Source organism: Stigmatopora nigra, chromosome 14, assembly GCF_051989575.1.
Source record: "Stigmatopora nigra isolate UIUO_SnigA chromosome 14, RoL_Snig_1.1, whole genome shotgun sequence".
NCBI classification, from domain to species: Eukaryota; Metazoa; Chordata; class Actinopteri; order Syngnathiformes; family Syngnathidae; genus Stigmatopora; species Stigmatopora nigra.
Genome location: NC_135521.1, coordinates 4479196 through 4496462, shown reverse-complemented (window position 1 = coordinate 4496462; position 17267 = coordinate 4479196). Strand labels below are relative to the sequence as shown.

The following is a 17267-nucleotide window of genomic DNA, read 5'->3' as shown; positions in this document are numbered from 1 at the left end:
CACTTTATCCACATTTTCTACAGAAAGCACAGATTTACTTGCAGTAACAACATCTATTTGATTTTCTGATGTCTAAATTCAATTTTTTTGATCAGATGGTGGTGTTTTAAGTCCATGTGTGTACTAACCTGTGTTTATGTTGCTTGTGTGCTGTTACCTTGTCGTCTTCTGTTTTTGTGAGCATTGTCTATTCTGTGTTGCTCTTGAACGCTGTACACAGCCAGAATTTTTCTCAGCTCATCACTTTTGTCCAGCGTTGTAGCGCCAACAACAAAAAGCCTGAAATGCTGCCAATTTGACAGTCTTCCATGAAAGTTAAACTGATTGTGCGCATTCTATCGTCTGTGTGACTCGGGGTAAAAAAAAGTTCATTTCCGGGCTTTCATTTTCCCCACGCGGGTTTAAATTCTCCCAATTCTCCCCTAACACTATAGAGAACGACAAACTCAATCAAAGAGCAACTACGAAAAGACAATAGCTCACACTCAAATCCCCCCCAAGTCAAAGGAAATGCCGAACATAAGTGCGGTAAAAATAGCAAAATGCCAGACTGTAGCACCAGACAGAGGGCAGGAACATATTTGCGTCTCAAGGTGGTGCTTGAAATATAAATAAAGTCCATTCTCATCTTGAAAACATCCCCTGAAATGAGTCTTTAAGTTTCTTTGAGAATCCATCTGAGACAAATCCAGCCAACCAATGTTTCGTCCATACTTTTTCTGTCAGCCTAACAAGCGAAAGCACCCTAAATCACTGTCACCGGCTTTTTTCCGGGTAAATTATGGAACATACAGTCTATATTGACACGTTTACTAAACTAATCTGTTGCTCGAGGCATGAGGCATGAAGATATACCTCATAGATTACCTGTCCGACTCATTTTAGCGCAGATTTATGTGCTGTTATTATCTGCTTAACCCAGAAATATATAATCAATTTCACTGCAGAAAGGGAATGTGAGCATTTATGCGTGGGGAGGTGGTCCGCGTTTGCAATTACTCACTGGAATAAATATTATTGACAGCTTGGAATACCATTCACTTTTCATAGATTGCTTTTTTCACGCACACGTGGAATATATTTGCATTTTTATGGAAAGTAATAGGAAACGGTATAAGGCATTAAAGCAACATTGTGCCCTTTTTATTTATATATTTTAGTCATGATTGAGTTTGATATCTGTCATTTTAGTATTGTAAGATGCCATTGAAAGTGCTTTACATCACGTGAAAATTTAAAGACAAATATGCATAGATGTGTTAAATCATAGTTGGTTTGAAATCATTTAAATCAAAATAAAAAAAACATGGTCAATGACCCCTTTTTTATTCCAGTGGTAAATTTCCATCTGAAAATGCCTACTCGATCTCACCGAAAAACTCGAACTAAAATGCCTGGAATTGAACCCAGCAGTGTGCCTTGAGTTCCACACAGGTTCCACTGAAACAATGTGCTGCTTCTTCTTAAAGTTTTAAAATCTCAGCTGAGCGAGTTAAGGGAAATGCCACGTTTTGCTTTCCCAGTAATGTTTACTAACACTGTCCAGAATGAATGCATTCATACAGCAAGGCTATGGCAGCTCGTCCATATAAAGATGACTTATACTCCTGCAAAATTTGGAGAATGAAGTAAGGTGTCTAAATGGCACACACGGGGCACTTAGTCCCTGGAACGTGACCTGTTGACCTCTTGCTCGCTTGGTATGTGCTTACCACATGAACTCTTGAATGTAAAATCCTGTTTTTAATGACTATGTATGAGAGAAACGTTGATGTGAGAGCATTATTTATTTGTTTGTTTTGTGTTGATATTTGTGCACTTTGTGGCAAAGCTTTGAATGTCATTATACTTAATAATAATATATAATGATAATTTCATTTGAAATATTCTTTTAATATGCTACCATATGAAACTTGGACGTTTGGTCTCCGGTCTTTTGGTCGCCGGTCAAATGTACTTAGATATTAAACAGTACTTAGATATTAAACAGTATGTACTTAGATATTAAACTCTCTCTCTCTTAGATATTAAACTCTCTCTCATGAATATAATTTTGAGAGCTGGCTTCAAAAGTAAACTCTCTGTCACCATTTGACCGGCGACCAAAATACCAGCGACCAAACGTCCAGTCACGTATAAAACATGTCATGTTAGTGCTGTAGAAATATGCATACATGGCGTTTTGTGCTTAAAGCTTCAAAGGTTGTTTTCCCTGAAGCTCTTTTTTAACAAGAATGGCAGACAAGAGACATTAAGATATAAGTATGCTGATAAATGTGTGTGTGTGTGTGTGTGTGTGTGTATGCATCTCTGCTTGGCAGTGGCTCCCATCATTTTGTGCATTTTTTCCCAAGAGTGACATAGCAGAGGCTTAATGGGTCTGCTGATGGTGTGTTAAAGGGGGGTGTTAATTATAACACTATGCTCCGTTAAGCGCAGTCACATTTAAGTTGCACCGCTGAGCTCCAACCAGCCAAAATGCTGACTTGTTCGCTTGCTTGACTTGAACATTAAAAAAAAGAAGGAAACAAATCAAATCAGAGGGGCTAAATCAATTAATTCTGTCTCTTTTTTCTTTCTTTTGTGCCACGGGACATTGTTCATCCATTAAGACAATATTTGGTTAACTTTGGTGAGGAAAGGCTTTTGTCTATCATGAAATATGGACGTGTTTTCTTTATAATCACGGCTATGTTATTTTGGGAAGTATTTTATGGCTTCAGTGTCTAAAGGTCAGGAAAGTATTATCCTTGTTGTTTTTATTGGCTGTACGGCTTTCCCTTCTTTCCTTCCTTTAGTTTTTTTTTGTTTTTGCCATTAATTCCATTCTGAATATTACCTACCTCAGTATTTAAGTTATAGCTCGGTTTTTCCTGTTTGCTCACCAATGAGCTTGCTCTGTTTACCCCAACATAGTTCCTTTTTTTTATTGACGAAGGGAAAAAAGGTAAATAACCTAAAAGTTTGTGCACTTTCCATAGTTTCTGCTTTTCCCGTATATTTGTTGTCCAACTATTGGCAATAAAATCAGTTACTTTTTACAGTCTAACACAAGTATGGATTTGTAACAGATATCATTTTCATCCATTTTTTTAATAATGCAAATTTGTGTTGACTTGACTATTTATTTATGTTATAATTAATGTAATACAACTGAATACAGTCAAACAATGTCATCTCAGGCAACATGCTAATGACATAAAGAAAAAGGAGAATTAAAACAGTGACCTGATTAAGGAATTAAACATTTTTATTCAGTAGACTGTTTCCCAAGCATATTTGAAATGATGCCTAACATTTTTCAGTAACTAGATCCAAAAAGTGGCCAATAGATGGGTAATTAATTTGATTTGAGTGACTGATCGAATTATGTCTGGAGAGTGGACAAATCTGGTTTGCCTTGTGTATTGCTCTTGCCTTCAACAATGTGGCAATGTTGTATTTTCCAGGTTATTGTGGTTGTTTTTAACATTTGATGAATGGAAGAAGCCGTAAATGTTAGTTTTTATTCATCCAGATGGCCTGATGCTGCTTTTTCAGGTTGAAGCATGTGTAAATAACAATTTAGGACATACTGACAGGTCAGGCAACGAGGTTAATTCCTCCTAGTTGAAAAATGAGAATATCGCCAGATTTAGAGTATGTGGAAGGAGGTCTGACATCAATTTTCTTGTTTCATTTTTACTGCCACAGCTAAATGTGTCTTTAAAGTTTATCTGTGCCTGGGGTCAGATGTTTGTCCTTGTTTGAATACATAAAAGTCAACTTAGCCATTGATTTTTCCAGGACAGATAAATGGTCCCAAATTAAATGGGCTTTAATTTGAAAAATATGGCTCATGTGTTTCTATTTATACTTTTCGCAATTATCTCAATCTCAGATGTTGCCAGTTCTTACTGGTTCATGAGTTCATCGCCTAATCAATTATTGAGTGGATCTCCAATGCGAATAATTCAAGACCAAATTAGAATACATCAGAAGAGGGTGTTGATGAAGAAAAAAAATAGGAATAATCTCAAAAAGAGCAAATGAAATATTGAAAAGAAGAAATTTTGAAAAGCAGAAATGTTTGGAATTCTGGCGGTGGTGGTGGGCACATCCTATCAAGAGTTCAAAACCGAGCTGCCGTATGGAGTTTGCATCTTATAGTGGGTTTTATTTGGGTTCCCCGGTTTTCTCCTACATCCCAAACACATGCACAGTAGGCTAACCATCTACCCGTTGAACTTGTCCTGAAGTATGACTGGGTGTGTCTTGCAACATGGCTACTACTCATATTTAGCAGTTATCGGTTACAGCACCCCCTGCGAACCTTTGAGGGTGTTTAGATGTTTTCTTTCCCTAGATAGCTAAACAGACGCTAATTTCTGGACTAGATTTACAGCTCCTATCATTAACCGGGTGCAAATTGTTCACAAAAGTAGTCTTTTGTTTTTTCCATTTTTTCATTTGTTGTTCAAAGTTTGACCTTGAATGTTATTTTTGTTTCCACAGGTAAAAGGCCAGCTTCTGAGGGATTTGATGTTGCCTTTAGATAGGTTTAATTGAAGATGGAAACACTGGAGTCCGAGCTGACTTGCCCAATCTGCCTGGAGTTGTTTGAAGACCCCCTGCTCTTACCGTGCGCCCACAGCCTTTGCTTCAATTGCGCCCACCGCATCTTGGTGTCGCACTGCTCAACCAGCAAGCCGCTCCAGTCCGTTTCCGCTTTTCAGTGCCCCACCTGTCGTTACGTCATCACGCTGAATCACCGCGGGCTGGAGGGCCTCAAGCGCAATGTGACGCTGCAGAACATTATCGACCGCTTTCAAAAGGCCTCCCTCAGCGGCCCCAATTCGCCTACTGAAAGCCGGCGCCTGCAGCGGCCACACACCGCCACCATTAGCGGCACGGTAGCCGGAACGATTGGCGGCGGCGGTGGTGGCGGCGGCGGCACAGGCGGCAGCAGCGCCAGGAGTAGCCCGGCCACTTCCAGCCACCAGCACCCGCACGCCAATCACGCCAATCACGCCAATCACGTCAACCACACAAACGCAAACCACAGCCCAGCTTTCGGGGCTCAGATGGATCTGCGAGTCTGCTGCCAGTTCTGCGAGCAAGATCCGCCTCGCGAGGCCGTCAAAACCTGCGTCACGTGCGAAGTTTCGTACTGTGACCGCTGTCTGCGAGCCACGCACCCCAACAAGAAACCCTTCACCGGTCACCGACTGGTGGAACCCGTGTCCGACTCCCACCTGCGGGGTCTGACCTGCCCCGAGCACGAGAACGAGAAGGTCAACATGTACTGCCTGGTAGATGACCAACTCATTTGTGCCCTCTGCAAACTGGTAGGGCGGCACAGGGAGCATCAGGTGTCTTCGCTCACCGAACGTTTTGACAAGCTCAAAGTAAGTCCTTTTCACTTTTTCATTGTTTTATTTAGGATAAGGCTCAATTTGGCGATTCGCATTTTCTTGCAATTTTTACTATTTGACCTCAAAGACATTGGTCACAGTTTTGGTTTCGCTTCAGGAACACTATGAGTTTCATTGCATTTATTGATTTAAGATGCCACATGGCTATTTTAAACAGCCGTGCTATGGGATTCCATTAGAAAGAAAGATAAACGAGAGAGAAACAAGCATGGTGGCTACCGGTGAGTAAAGAGAGGTGGTGCGCATGAGGGGAGGTCGGCATCATAATAGTCGATGAGCTGGCATTCCATGTGACTGCTGAGCTTTCACAGTCTCCCTGTAAAGAGAGCGACTGCTGAGTCAGGGTGAAAAAGGAAAAAAAAACAGAAGAGAAGCAAAAAAGTGGCCCTGATTCTACCAACATGGAGCTACTGTATTTCAATTGGACTTGAACAAAAAGAGAGAGATACTAGAGTTACACATTTGTAACTTTCGATACATATTTTTGACTAATGCCGAGCTACCAAATGTCGGAAATCTTATATTGTTGTGGGTAAAGAAAATTATTTTCAGATTTTTTTTCAATATGGAATTGACTAGCCATGCGTATAAAGATAAAGCTCAATATTATTTTATAATGATTGTCAATTGTTTTCAATAGTCAAGTCTAGATGAGTGTAGAAAAGATTGGTAGTATTTTGCGGCACTGCTTATGTTACACATTTATAACTTTAGTTTTATAATTATGACTCCATTTGTGACTCGAGTTTCCCATTTGTGACTCAGGTTACACATTTGTGCTTCTGGCTATATATTTGCACATCCGGGTACGCATTTGCAGATCCTTTTGATTCCTCATATCGTTTGAATGGTTTGATAGTTCATACTGCACGAAAATATTAGATTAGATCAAAAATTGGATTTCACCTGCAATGTTAACGTAGTCCTACTCAAAAGCGCCACCTAGTTCTTTAAACGGGCAAAGTTTAGATTGAGTAAGCCACAACTGGCACTCCTATTGCTTGGTTCTCTTGGTTCCCTGGAAATCTCCCCGCAGCCAAGTCTTTGAACTTTAACGGCTTAAAAATCATCCATCTTCTCCACATCCAGGACAGAGGCAGCCCAAGTCCTAGCTAGCTCTGTTTCAAATGGCAAGCAGTTCCGAACGTATAATCTGGTTTTCAATCACGGCAAATCGGGACGGCGGAGGTCTTATTAGGGCATCCTTAATCATGAGAGATGTAGGTCAAGATGGGCTTTTCTATTCCGCTTTATTCTGCTCTCTTTTGTGGGAGGAAAAGTTTTATTGGAAGTTCAAGTACAGGAAAATTAAATATGTCGGGATTTTTACATTCAAGGTTTTGCATGCTAATGCCTATGCAGATTAGCTATTGTGTTTCTTCAAAATAAAATACCTTTCACTTCCAGGGAGCGAGAACATTTGGTATGGCCGCAAATGCGTTGGCTTGTTATTAATCTATCCTTGAAAGTCAAATGTGTTTTCACATTGTAAAATTAATGTTCGTTGATTTTTAAATGTATGATATTAATCATTGTAATTGTTTAATAAGGTAAGATTATGCATTGGAATCAGTGATTTCTCATACTTTAGGGAATTGTTAGCAAACCCGATATGCCACGATGAGCCAAATCCATAAAAGGCAGAATTTTGATTCTGCCGCTGCAAAAAAAAAAAAAAAAGGCATGTACTATTCCCCAGGCCGTTGTTGAACACTGCTCTTTGCTCAAAGGCAGACTTGTGTGCCTTTTAATTGGTAGACTTGGCTCTTGTCTCTCTTTAATGTGCTTAAAAAGAGCCACTTAAAGTTAAAACCACTTTCAATGGACCATGTGTACGTCCCATCACCTACTCCTTGTAAGGTTTTCGGTCATGAAGACAAAAAAAATCACAAAAAATGCGTATCACATTGGGTATGTCCTGTCACAAAAGCCTACTAAAGTGTGGTGGGTCATAGAAAAAAAAGAGATTAGCAAATCAGTCTAATCCGTGTATTGTGCACAATTTATGTCACAGTACATGATAGCCTTTTAAAAGCTTTGTTATCAGCGGTCTTTTGCACAAAGACGAGTATGAGAGGGCCACCTGTCACGTTACACCGCAAATCAGATCATTCTAATGTATTCATTGCTTGCTAATAGCCTATTTTTGCAAGTAAACAACAAGAATAGATCAGCGCTGCTGTGTTTTCAGAGGAAAACCGATTTGATTCAGACGCTACATTTCAATAAATATAAAATAAAATGGAGTATTTCTAATTTTATCAAAATGATGATTAACATCCAATCAAATCCAGTCGTTATTGCACCAACATTTTTATAATGTTGTATAGGATTGTTTGCTTAGAAAATGTGAGGAATAGCGGCTTGTAAATATTAATCTGTGTCAGAGATCAGTTTTTTTCCTCAGGAAACTGATTACACTCCCAGTTTAGTAACATCGCTTGAAGGCTCGATTCCAAATAGCACTTCTTTTTTTTTGCTGAATTGAAGAGTCTAGTTTAAAGCACACAAAAAAAGGGCCTACACATTCCTGCATTCGATTCTGCAAAACATTTCATGATTCAGAAGCAAAGTAGGGCAGTGCATAACAAAATTCGTATCTACGGCTAGCTTGTAATGTTAGTCAGCAACAACACTTTCACAGGCACAATAAAACAGCGGGTTTGAGCCTACTGGTGATGACTCATTTTCACCAATGCACCTCCTTTGCCCTCTTTTTTTTATACCTGTAAAAATGTCCTGGGTGTGTTTACTTCATAAAATCAGAGTTGTCAGTGTGCCATTGCTTCAACAGAAAGTTCTTTCACACATGATTATTTTCTCCATGAGCTTAAGAAGAGGAGCTTTGTTTTTGTGTATATGTACGTGTGTGGGTATGGGTGTGAGTATGTTTGTGTATTTATATATATATTTATGTTAAATGGGCATATTATGCCATAGCCAGTTACAACAAAGGGCCACCAACTCTATATTTAAACCAATAAGGGGAATTTTAATGCCTACTTAATAAGGCGTAGTTTTTGCATCACATTTTTAGTTTTTTACAAAAAAGAAAATGTGAATTTATGCTCATTTCCTTTTGATATTGTTTTGGACAGACAAAGACATACAAATAGGGAGACACAAAATTATTTTCATGTAAGAAAGCAGTTTTTTTTCCGGAAGTTGTGGGTAGTTCTATTCAGCATCCATCAACAACAAAAACCTTGTTTTGTGTTTTCTTTGTCTTGGCTACATTTTTTTTTCCTGTATCTCTTTTAAAAAGTCAGTCTTTAAAAAAAATCAATTTATATTATTAGGCCTTATCATCATTACTTTAAGACTATGAGGCAAATCCATCTATAAATATATAAATACAAAAGAATATGATATTTATTTTTAATATGCTTCACTTTATGCCACATTATATAACGGACTATGCATCCACCACAAATCATGCAGCTCATTAGCCTGTAAAAATCCACGAATAAACCGCTGTGGGCGATCAGCCTCAAGGTTCAAAGTGAAGGGCAAAAAAGTAGTTGTTTATAGCTTTAAAAATTACAGTATATCAGTTGTCTGCAATTTAATTCATAACTTAAGAAAGCAGAAAAAAAAGACGACAACATTAAAAAATGACTGGCAAATGTGTTTCAAACATACCTTTGTGTGTGTATGTGTCTTTGGATTTTTTCCCTGTTTATAACCATCATTTTCAAGCTACATACAATATTTCCCTTAGTTAAAGATCACACAAAGGAGAATATGCTGCAGATATTTACACTATAAAACCACCATGCAGAACAATTGGAGTGCCAACAATGCATTTTAGATATTTTTACAGGAGATCATGACCAAAGTTCTTCCATATATTGACTCTTGGCCCTTTAGGAATGCTGAGCCATATTTCTGCTAGACAGGTCATCTTACATTTTCTCTTTCATCCGCTTTCATTGACATAAATGGCACAGGGTTTTATGCCTGCGTGTGTACTATTGTAATTGACCACAGGCTGACTGTGTCCGTCTAATCTGATCCAGATAGCGCTTCCTCACTAAAATATTCCGTTTGATAGCTTTTTTTTTTTATCATCATCCCGCCACCAGCTGCCACAGTAGCCGGCTCAATGTATAACCAGCAGCGACTCCATCATGTTACATGACCGCCTCTATAAATAAATCGGAGTGACTTGACTTGAACGTCAACTGATTCCAATCCAATGAGGCCGAGTACAGATTGTGGAGAGATATATATCACATTGTTTACTTTTGATGATCCAAAAGCCAGACAGATGTCTTGTCTTTGAGTGAGCACACGCTTGTAACTTGAACTAGACACGTGTGCGTAACATGGTTGGACAAGATACGCTTGTGCCGTTCATGTTACGAATGTTGCAGTGGAAGCTTTAAATCTAGAATGGAAATTTTATTTGTAATTGAAGTAGTCAAGAAATGTTCTTTTGGGGGCCTTGTGGGGGTGTTGGGAAAGTTAAAGTCTGATAAAATTCTGAATTGAATGTATTTGATATTATATTGCAAGGGTGTCAGACTCGGATTGGTCTGCGGGCCACATTAATGTCAACTCGATTTCATGTGGGCCGGACCATTTTAGATATAATATTTAGATTTTTTTTTTTATATAAATTGAGTCAAAGAACTGGATCAAAAGCCTTGAATATTCAGTTTTTTATAGATCTAAAAACAATGTTTATTTGTGCTTTTTATCTTAGTAAGGGAAAATCTCTTTTAATCATTATGTTCCATATTAAAGTGGAAAATAGAAAATGTTTTTATATACTTTTAGATTTTATGAAGTGATTTTTGAACTAAAAACACAAAGAAAAACATAGATGAAAAAAATTGCAATTGTTGATTTAAAAGGGGGAAAATCAGGAAATATAATATACATCTTTAATCTTCATTTTAATTTGATCTACTCATGATGATGGCCACATTTGGCCCCCGGGCCGCAACTTTGACAACTGTGTTATAGTGGCACTATCATTGGCGTTTAGGGATTTTTTTTCTTATTTTGGGACTTAAAAATGCCTGGTTTGACTGCTTTTAATATTTTATTGAAAGAAAATGGCGTTAAAGCTCCAAAGATGGGAATCTGGCAAGAATAAATGCACAGACAGAAAAAGGAGGACGCGAAAATTCAGGTCAGTGCTGAAAAATTAGACGAGGGCGACAGCTGACATTGTGAAAGAAGGATGTTGAGGCGTCACTTGTGGCAGCGAGGAAAGAAAAAAACTGTTGGAAAATGAAAAGAGATGTTACCAAAATCCATTGTTCCAATTTTAAATGACAAGTACTCACATTTGGAGCTGCTTTGTTCCAAGACAAGGTTAGACACTATGATATAGTTGCAGAGTCAAAATTTGTTTTTTTCATACATTGTGTTGTTTGACCATTGCTAATTTATAAATACAATCCCAGTCCCCATTGTGGTTATCCATTAGTCTCTAATGGATATAAAAAATAGATTTTTCCTTCTAATGGTTAGAGAAAGAAAAACCTTCTGTGCCGTTTAGCTGTGAACCAAATCCTAAAAACAGAAACAATGCATAATCCATCAAAATTCCCTTTAGCAAAGAATCTAGTTTGAGGAAAAATGAGAATGGCACTGCTTACTGCCGATAACAAAAAGCTTATGAGATGACCACACCGCTTTGCATTTCTCCTGATATCATTTTCCCCCCCTACACACTACGGATAGCATTGTGGCCCATGTGTTGAAGGTAATTGAATCTGTAGTGTCACTTTTTCCACGCTTGATATGGTGAAAGAGTGCAAAGGACTGCTGCGGGGGAACTTGTGGGATGGTGATCAAAACTGTTATAGTCTGCCATGGGGACAATCAGTATGTGGTTGTCCATGTGTCTTTGAGGAACGAGATGAAGACACAACAATACATGGCGTTCCAATTTTTGGGGGAGGTCAAATCAATCAAAAATATCAAAACATATTGAACAGGGTGGAATGGAAAAAGCCAAATAGTATGTAGTTGTAATAGGAGTAGTACCATATTTTGCTGTTTAATATACCCAGGTATATTAAATGATTTTTGCTTTTTTGAGCATCCCGTTTGTGCGCCATTTAATATACCCCTGCCGTTTAATATACCTGGTTATATTAAATATAATATATTATATAAACAGCAAAATACGGTAGATTGAAATTCTGCATTTAATTTATATTTTGTCATTCTACATTACTTCATCACTATCAATGAGACTTCTCCTCACATAATTTATTGTATGTCACAAATTCCACAATTGAGGGTTTACCTGACTTTAAGATGCAGGTAATGGTATGGTTACATTGACAGATATTTCACGGAAATATATAATTGATCAGAAATCTTCTCCTTATTTAACATCCAGACACCCAGGTCTAATTCTTGTTGGCTCGCATCTCTCAACACTCTTGAAGCACTTTGCTATGGTGTTGCCACGAGAATATTACGTATTTGCATCCCTCAGCTTTGCCATTTTGCCCGTGTGTTGTAAATCGGAAGATTTATTTCCGCAGACCCATTGTTCAGACGCTTCTGTTTGGGTAACAGCAAATGAGACTCGAGCAGTTGTACGTGTCTTTTCGCTTATTTACTTAAACCAAACCTCTGTGCGCAAGATCGGTGTCTCCGCTTGGTCCAATCATTACTTATTTTGAAGCTTACCGTGCTTTGTTAGCTTGTCGTTATTTTGCTTTTTCAAATCACCTATCCCCCATTTGTACAGACTTTATGACTTGAGAACGCTGAGTCCTGGAAACATACTGATAATATTCGTGTAGCCAATTTTGTCCATCAAGTCGTGAAGCAGTGCTGTTATATTTCCACAAAAGCTCCATCGTGATGTTAATGCCTGGAGTCAGGAGTTCCAGTGATTTGAGTCTGGAAGACAGAAAAGTTGGATGGATATCTGGGCTAAGAGCAGCCAGACACCTGATAATATCATCCGCTAAGGATAAAGATCATTTGTGCAGGCAGACAGCACCGCTCCCATGATGAAACCATTCAGAACTCTACATGTGCATTTTTCATATAAATTTCACTGCCCGTGGGTGAAGGTAATTCATAAATCAATGGGCAGATTGAGGTTCTGCGCAGATTAAATAAACGATATTGAAATTGAGAACAGTGAGTGATGGCTGATGAAAAATGTGGGGACATTGTAATGGCATATCAGTTACATTCTGGTTTGAATATAGACCTGAATACCAATTCCGATTAGGTCACGTGCGGTATATGCACTTACAAAGGAGAATATCCGATACTTCTGCAATGTCTTAAAATTATAATAATTAACATTACTTTACATTTTGACTGCTAATTTTGACTGTCACTAACAGATATTGACAGATTATAATTAACTTTGCATCTGTCACCCTAATAGTTACTTTATAAAATCAACAACAACAAATTAATAAATATTTGCCTGTTTTTATGTTCTAGCTATGCCGCTAATTTACGCTTTACAATCATCATTAAAGTGTCAAAGTGAAATAAAACAAATTAGCCTTCCATGGAAACCCTCTTCAACTTCTTTAAAGATGCCAATCAACAAACTCATATTAGCTAATAACTCGAATACAAGTTTCTTCTTGAAGACACAATGATTTTTTTTTTATTCCCTTTTAAATCTACTGACAAATGTCTTTATCCTTAATCCCCCACGTGGCCAAAAATTGAAAATATAATCACATCTATCTTTTATGCCCGAGAAATCCTCTCGGGAAGTCGGTTATGCTTCCGTCCTTTTCACTTTTGTCTGTACTCCTACGAGCAATATCATTTTAAATCTCTCCAGCGGGACTTGAGCCAACATCAGTGTTTATATAACGACTTAAAGGACGAAAGGTCACACGGGTTCAAAAACGGGTCAACATATAACAATGACCGCTTTCCATAACAGTGATATTTAAACGTGCTAATTTTCCAGTCATTTTCACACGTGACAATTAAGACCCGGAGACGCTAGTTGAGGGGGGACAAGCTGGTCCTGGTCTTGGCCCGTCAGTCTCCAACTCTTGTCTTAGAGTCGTGCCCCGCGGAATATTACCCTTGGACCAAAAAAGTGTTTCCCAGAAGGCTCGTGTTACTGACGTGACTTGACTCCTAAAATCCTCTTGTTTCCAACAGCTGTAAAGCAAGGCTGCTTCTATTCTCATTCCCTTTCATGAGTTTTAATCTGAGGGTTGCCTTTAGTTCTGTCTCTGCCTCCGTCCTGCTCAATGGCGTCTGCGAAGGGGAGGATCCTGAATTAATTAAAAGGGGGGAAGATGCTTTGAAGTTGGATACTTCCCCTCCGGGCCTTCTGACACATTTTTTTTTTGTGTTGTTGTGGCGTTATAATGGCCCAACCATTTTGAAAAAAATTATCTTTTCTACACACAGGCAATGCAGGATTGAAAACTCCCTTTTTTTATATTTGCCGTGTCCTTTTGCTACGTCTTAGTCGTTGTGTTTTAAGCTTGAACTTGACTGTCATTGTTTGATGGAACGGTTTTTAATGTTCTTACAGGATTTTATCTGTCTCAAAACAAAGAGTGCAATTAGGGAGACAAATTGCCAATTTGTCATAGTTGAATGTTAAGACGCGGTAGTTATTGACGCAAAATTTAATGTAAATATAGAAAATAAATGTTCTCTTGTTACAGAGTTTATTGACACTGTTGAGAAAATTATATTAGTCAATTGTCAGCATGGTTTTGGGTGGGTGTACAATAACTTGTTACAATTTTCGACTGTTACGAATATTTGTAACAAATGATTCTAGAATTCCTGATGGTAATCTTTTGGAACACCTGCCTCCTCTTTAATATGTTTTGCATTTGAAAATGTCATTTTAAAGTTGTACTATTTGGAAGTTTATTAGTATTCTGAAAGATTGGACGCTTTAAATCCTGGGTAGTTCATGCGTTTGTCTGTTTTTTTTTTTTTATTTGAAAGAGATTTAGGCAGAAGGCCTTCAACAATATGATGTCACGTGGTAGGATCAGGCACGAGGTGGTGATCTAACCCAAAATGATGTGCTGTCAGCTACTCCAGTTGGAACTGTTAGCAAGAAGGACAGAATAAGGGCCAAAGTGTATAATAACGTATGAGTGAGAAGGCAGATGGTCAGCTTAAAGTGAGTGGCGCTGCCGCAGAGATGATCGACGATGACAAAAAGCCAGATAACAACGTGGGTGGAAGGGCTTGAGGGCTTTGAAAAGAAGATGCCTTGGATTAAAGCTCCAGTCAGACGACGGCGACTATAACAAGAAGCCTTTCTCGGCACGTCCAACTCCATCTTATCAACCCTGGTTATCATTGTTTCAGTCCTATTGCATGCTTTCTAAAAACAAGTTTGTGCATTTATCTATATTTACTTTGATCTAAATAGCGTCAGGAGGTGTTTTTTTTTTTTCAGATGCTGATCGAAATTAGCATTTGTTGTCCTTGGCCAAAGTCTGCACTTTGCCACCGTCGTAGTTAACGCTGTGATGTACATGCTTAATTAAACACAATACGGAGCTGTTTTAGCAATTTTCTTTTCACTGGAGTCTCATGCATCACAGAACCTTTCCTCTCTCTTACCCTAAACATGCTAAAAAATGTCTCTGTTTAGATTTCTCGCTTGGCATCTATTTCCAATGTTAGAAACTGCTGCATCATTCTTTTAGCTAAGTAAAAATATGGATTAAAATATTTTTTTTTATGTATGTGCGTGCACTTATGCAGGATTATGTGTGTGTTTGTGTTCTTAGGCTTATCAGGTCAGCCCGGGCAGAGTGTCAAATGCGGTAATGGAGGCTTCAAAGACCAGCGCCGCGGTGAGTTCCCAGAGTGTCTTTCGCCAAATAAGCACCCTTACTCACTCACCCCTTCCCCTGGATGCACACCGTTAGACCCCTAGGGAGGGTAATGACGGAGAAGAACAAGCTGAGTAATTATGTAAGCACAATGAAGTCGGAGTTAAGAGATGAGGCAGAGGAGAGCTGGTCGGGTCTCCACATTCGATGAAGAGAATCCTTAAAATTCTGACAATTTTCTGTAGTTTTGTTCATTTGCGGCTGCTATTGTCCACTGGGTGGAATTTAAAGGTCTTCAGGCTATAATAGTTGTTTTGTTTTGCGTTTTTATTTTTTAATCAACCTGCTTCTATATTGAGATGTTGGGTGGCAAATATATGTATTGATAGCATCCTAGCTGGCATTTTTTTTATTATACAGTCAATCTAGTCTAAATTTCAACGCAAGTTTTGTCATTTTTTTGGTGGTTTATTGAAGAGTTGCAAACAATGTGATTTGGAGCTTTCTCATTAGTTTTATTTTCAATTTTCAGATTAGTTTTGGAAATTTGTTTGCTTCAGAAGATTACAATCTGCACATATTTGTATTTTTTTGTCTGTATTCCTTCCTTCACTTCTTCTGTCTCTGCAGCAAACTTTGGAAAACAACTTGACTAACCTGGTGAAACGGAACAGTGAACTGGAGAACCAAATGGCTAAACTCATCCAAATCTGTCAACAGGTTGAGGTAGGAAGCATTTTTCTGTTTCTGTGTCTTCTTGTACTTTATATGGTCATTACAAGGAGGTATGTCTCATTTTCTTTTCTTTTTTTTCAGTCTTAGTATCAAATCCTCTCATTTTCTTTCTGGGTTATGCTTTTAGAATACGTTATTATTACTCCAATCCATTATTCAACCTAACTTGGCCGGCTCATGGTCAAATATTGAGAAGTCCCTTCCATTTATTGAATTTTCTTCACGAGCAATTTAGTTAAGAACTGTGCTGCAATGTTATTTTACACTCATCCATAATAGAAGGATTTTTCACTTAAAAGCTGGAATTGCTTTAGTGCAATTAGCCATTGGAATACCCTGAGTGAACTTGCTTTACTGGCGTCTTCACCGCTGCAAAATTGAATTTAGAGCTCGGACTGAGCATTTATGTGATGAATTAGCAGTCGTGATGGTAGTCATCCTTTGAAACTGAGCTCACTTTGAACAAGGTGTGTTCTAAATCGAAATGAATCCAAATGAACTGATTGTGAATCAATGGCACAATTTTTATGCCTTTTTGGCACCAAGGCTGTTTTGCTTTTGTAGCCCCAAAACTATCAAAATCCATCAATCAATTCCAAAAATAGTCCATCTGATAAGACATTTTATTTGATTTGTTTTACAATAGCTTTCTTCTGTGTGAAGCAATACCTATCTGCAAAAAAAAAAAAAAAAGATTCCCTGGGCAGTTCTGTAATTATTAAACTTTTCTATTTGGAACTGCGCAGCAGATTGAATTGGAAATAGCCAGCAGGATAAAAAATAAAAAAGCTCTTGTATAGCATAGCAAAAATTGACTTTACTACTACACACACACACACTAACACAGTTACAAAATCATCACCATTCAACCAGGCTAGGTTTGACCGTCCTCCCACAGAAGTTTATTACAGACAAGACTCCATTTTCTAAAGTGACTTTGAGGTCTGAGAATGCATCCGTTTATCCAATCAATACCAAGCGGCTGCTGCGTGATTCATTATGTGCAGATAAACCCAATGGAAACTGGTGATTGTCGCTTTTCTGAATACAAATACTTACACGCCTCCTAGACAAATGGAACCCAAAATCCTTCTGAAAAGTGTTCAATGAAACCATTAGAAAGCTTTACTTACCAATGTTTTGATACCTGTATGTTATTCAGTTTTATCTTAAGGACTGACCAAAGACAACCAATTTTACTCAAGGAGTGACCAAAGAAAACCAAGATTAGTTAGTTGTAGATCTAGATAACTGTGCTGATTGGGAACTCTTGACATTGGAAATCACTGCTGTTACTTCAAGGTCTCTGTCCAATGGCTAGTTCAGTTTTTCATGGGAT

At 38.2% G+C, this 17267-nt stretch overlaps 1 protein-coding gene across 4 annotated transcripts in view; it reads left to right on the top strand.

The window, feature by feature from the left end:
• mid2 (midline 2) overlaps positions 1-17267 on the top strand; it is a 77398-nt gene that overhangs the window by 39477 nt on the left and 20654 nt on the right. For all 4 annotated transcript variants that reach the window (XR_013328532.1, XM_077732135.1, XM_077732134.1 and 1 more), the window contains 3 exons: positions 4495-5387; positions 15149-15214; positions 15824-15919. Coding sequence is in view for 3 of the 4 variants with exons in the window: in XM_077732135.1 (XP_077588261.1) it covers positions 4551-5387; positions 15149-15214; positions 15824-15919 (999 nt within the window). In the remaining variant the exon portion in view is untranslated. The remainder of the gene's footprint in view (positions 1-4494; positions 5388-15148; positions 15215-15823; positions 15920-17267) is intronic.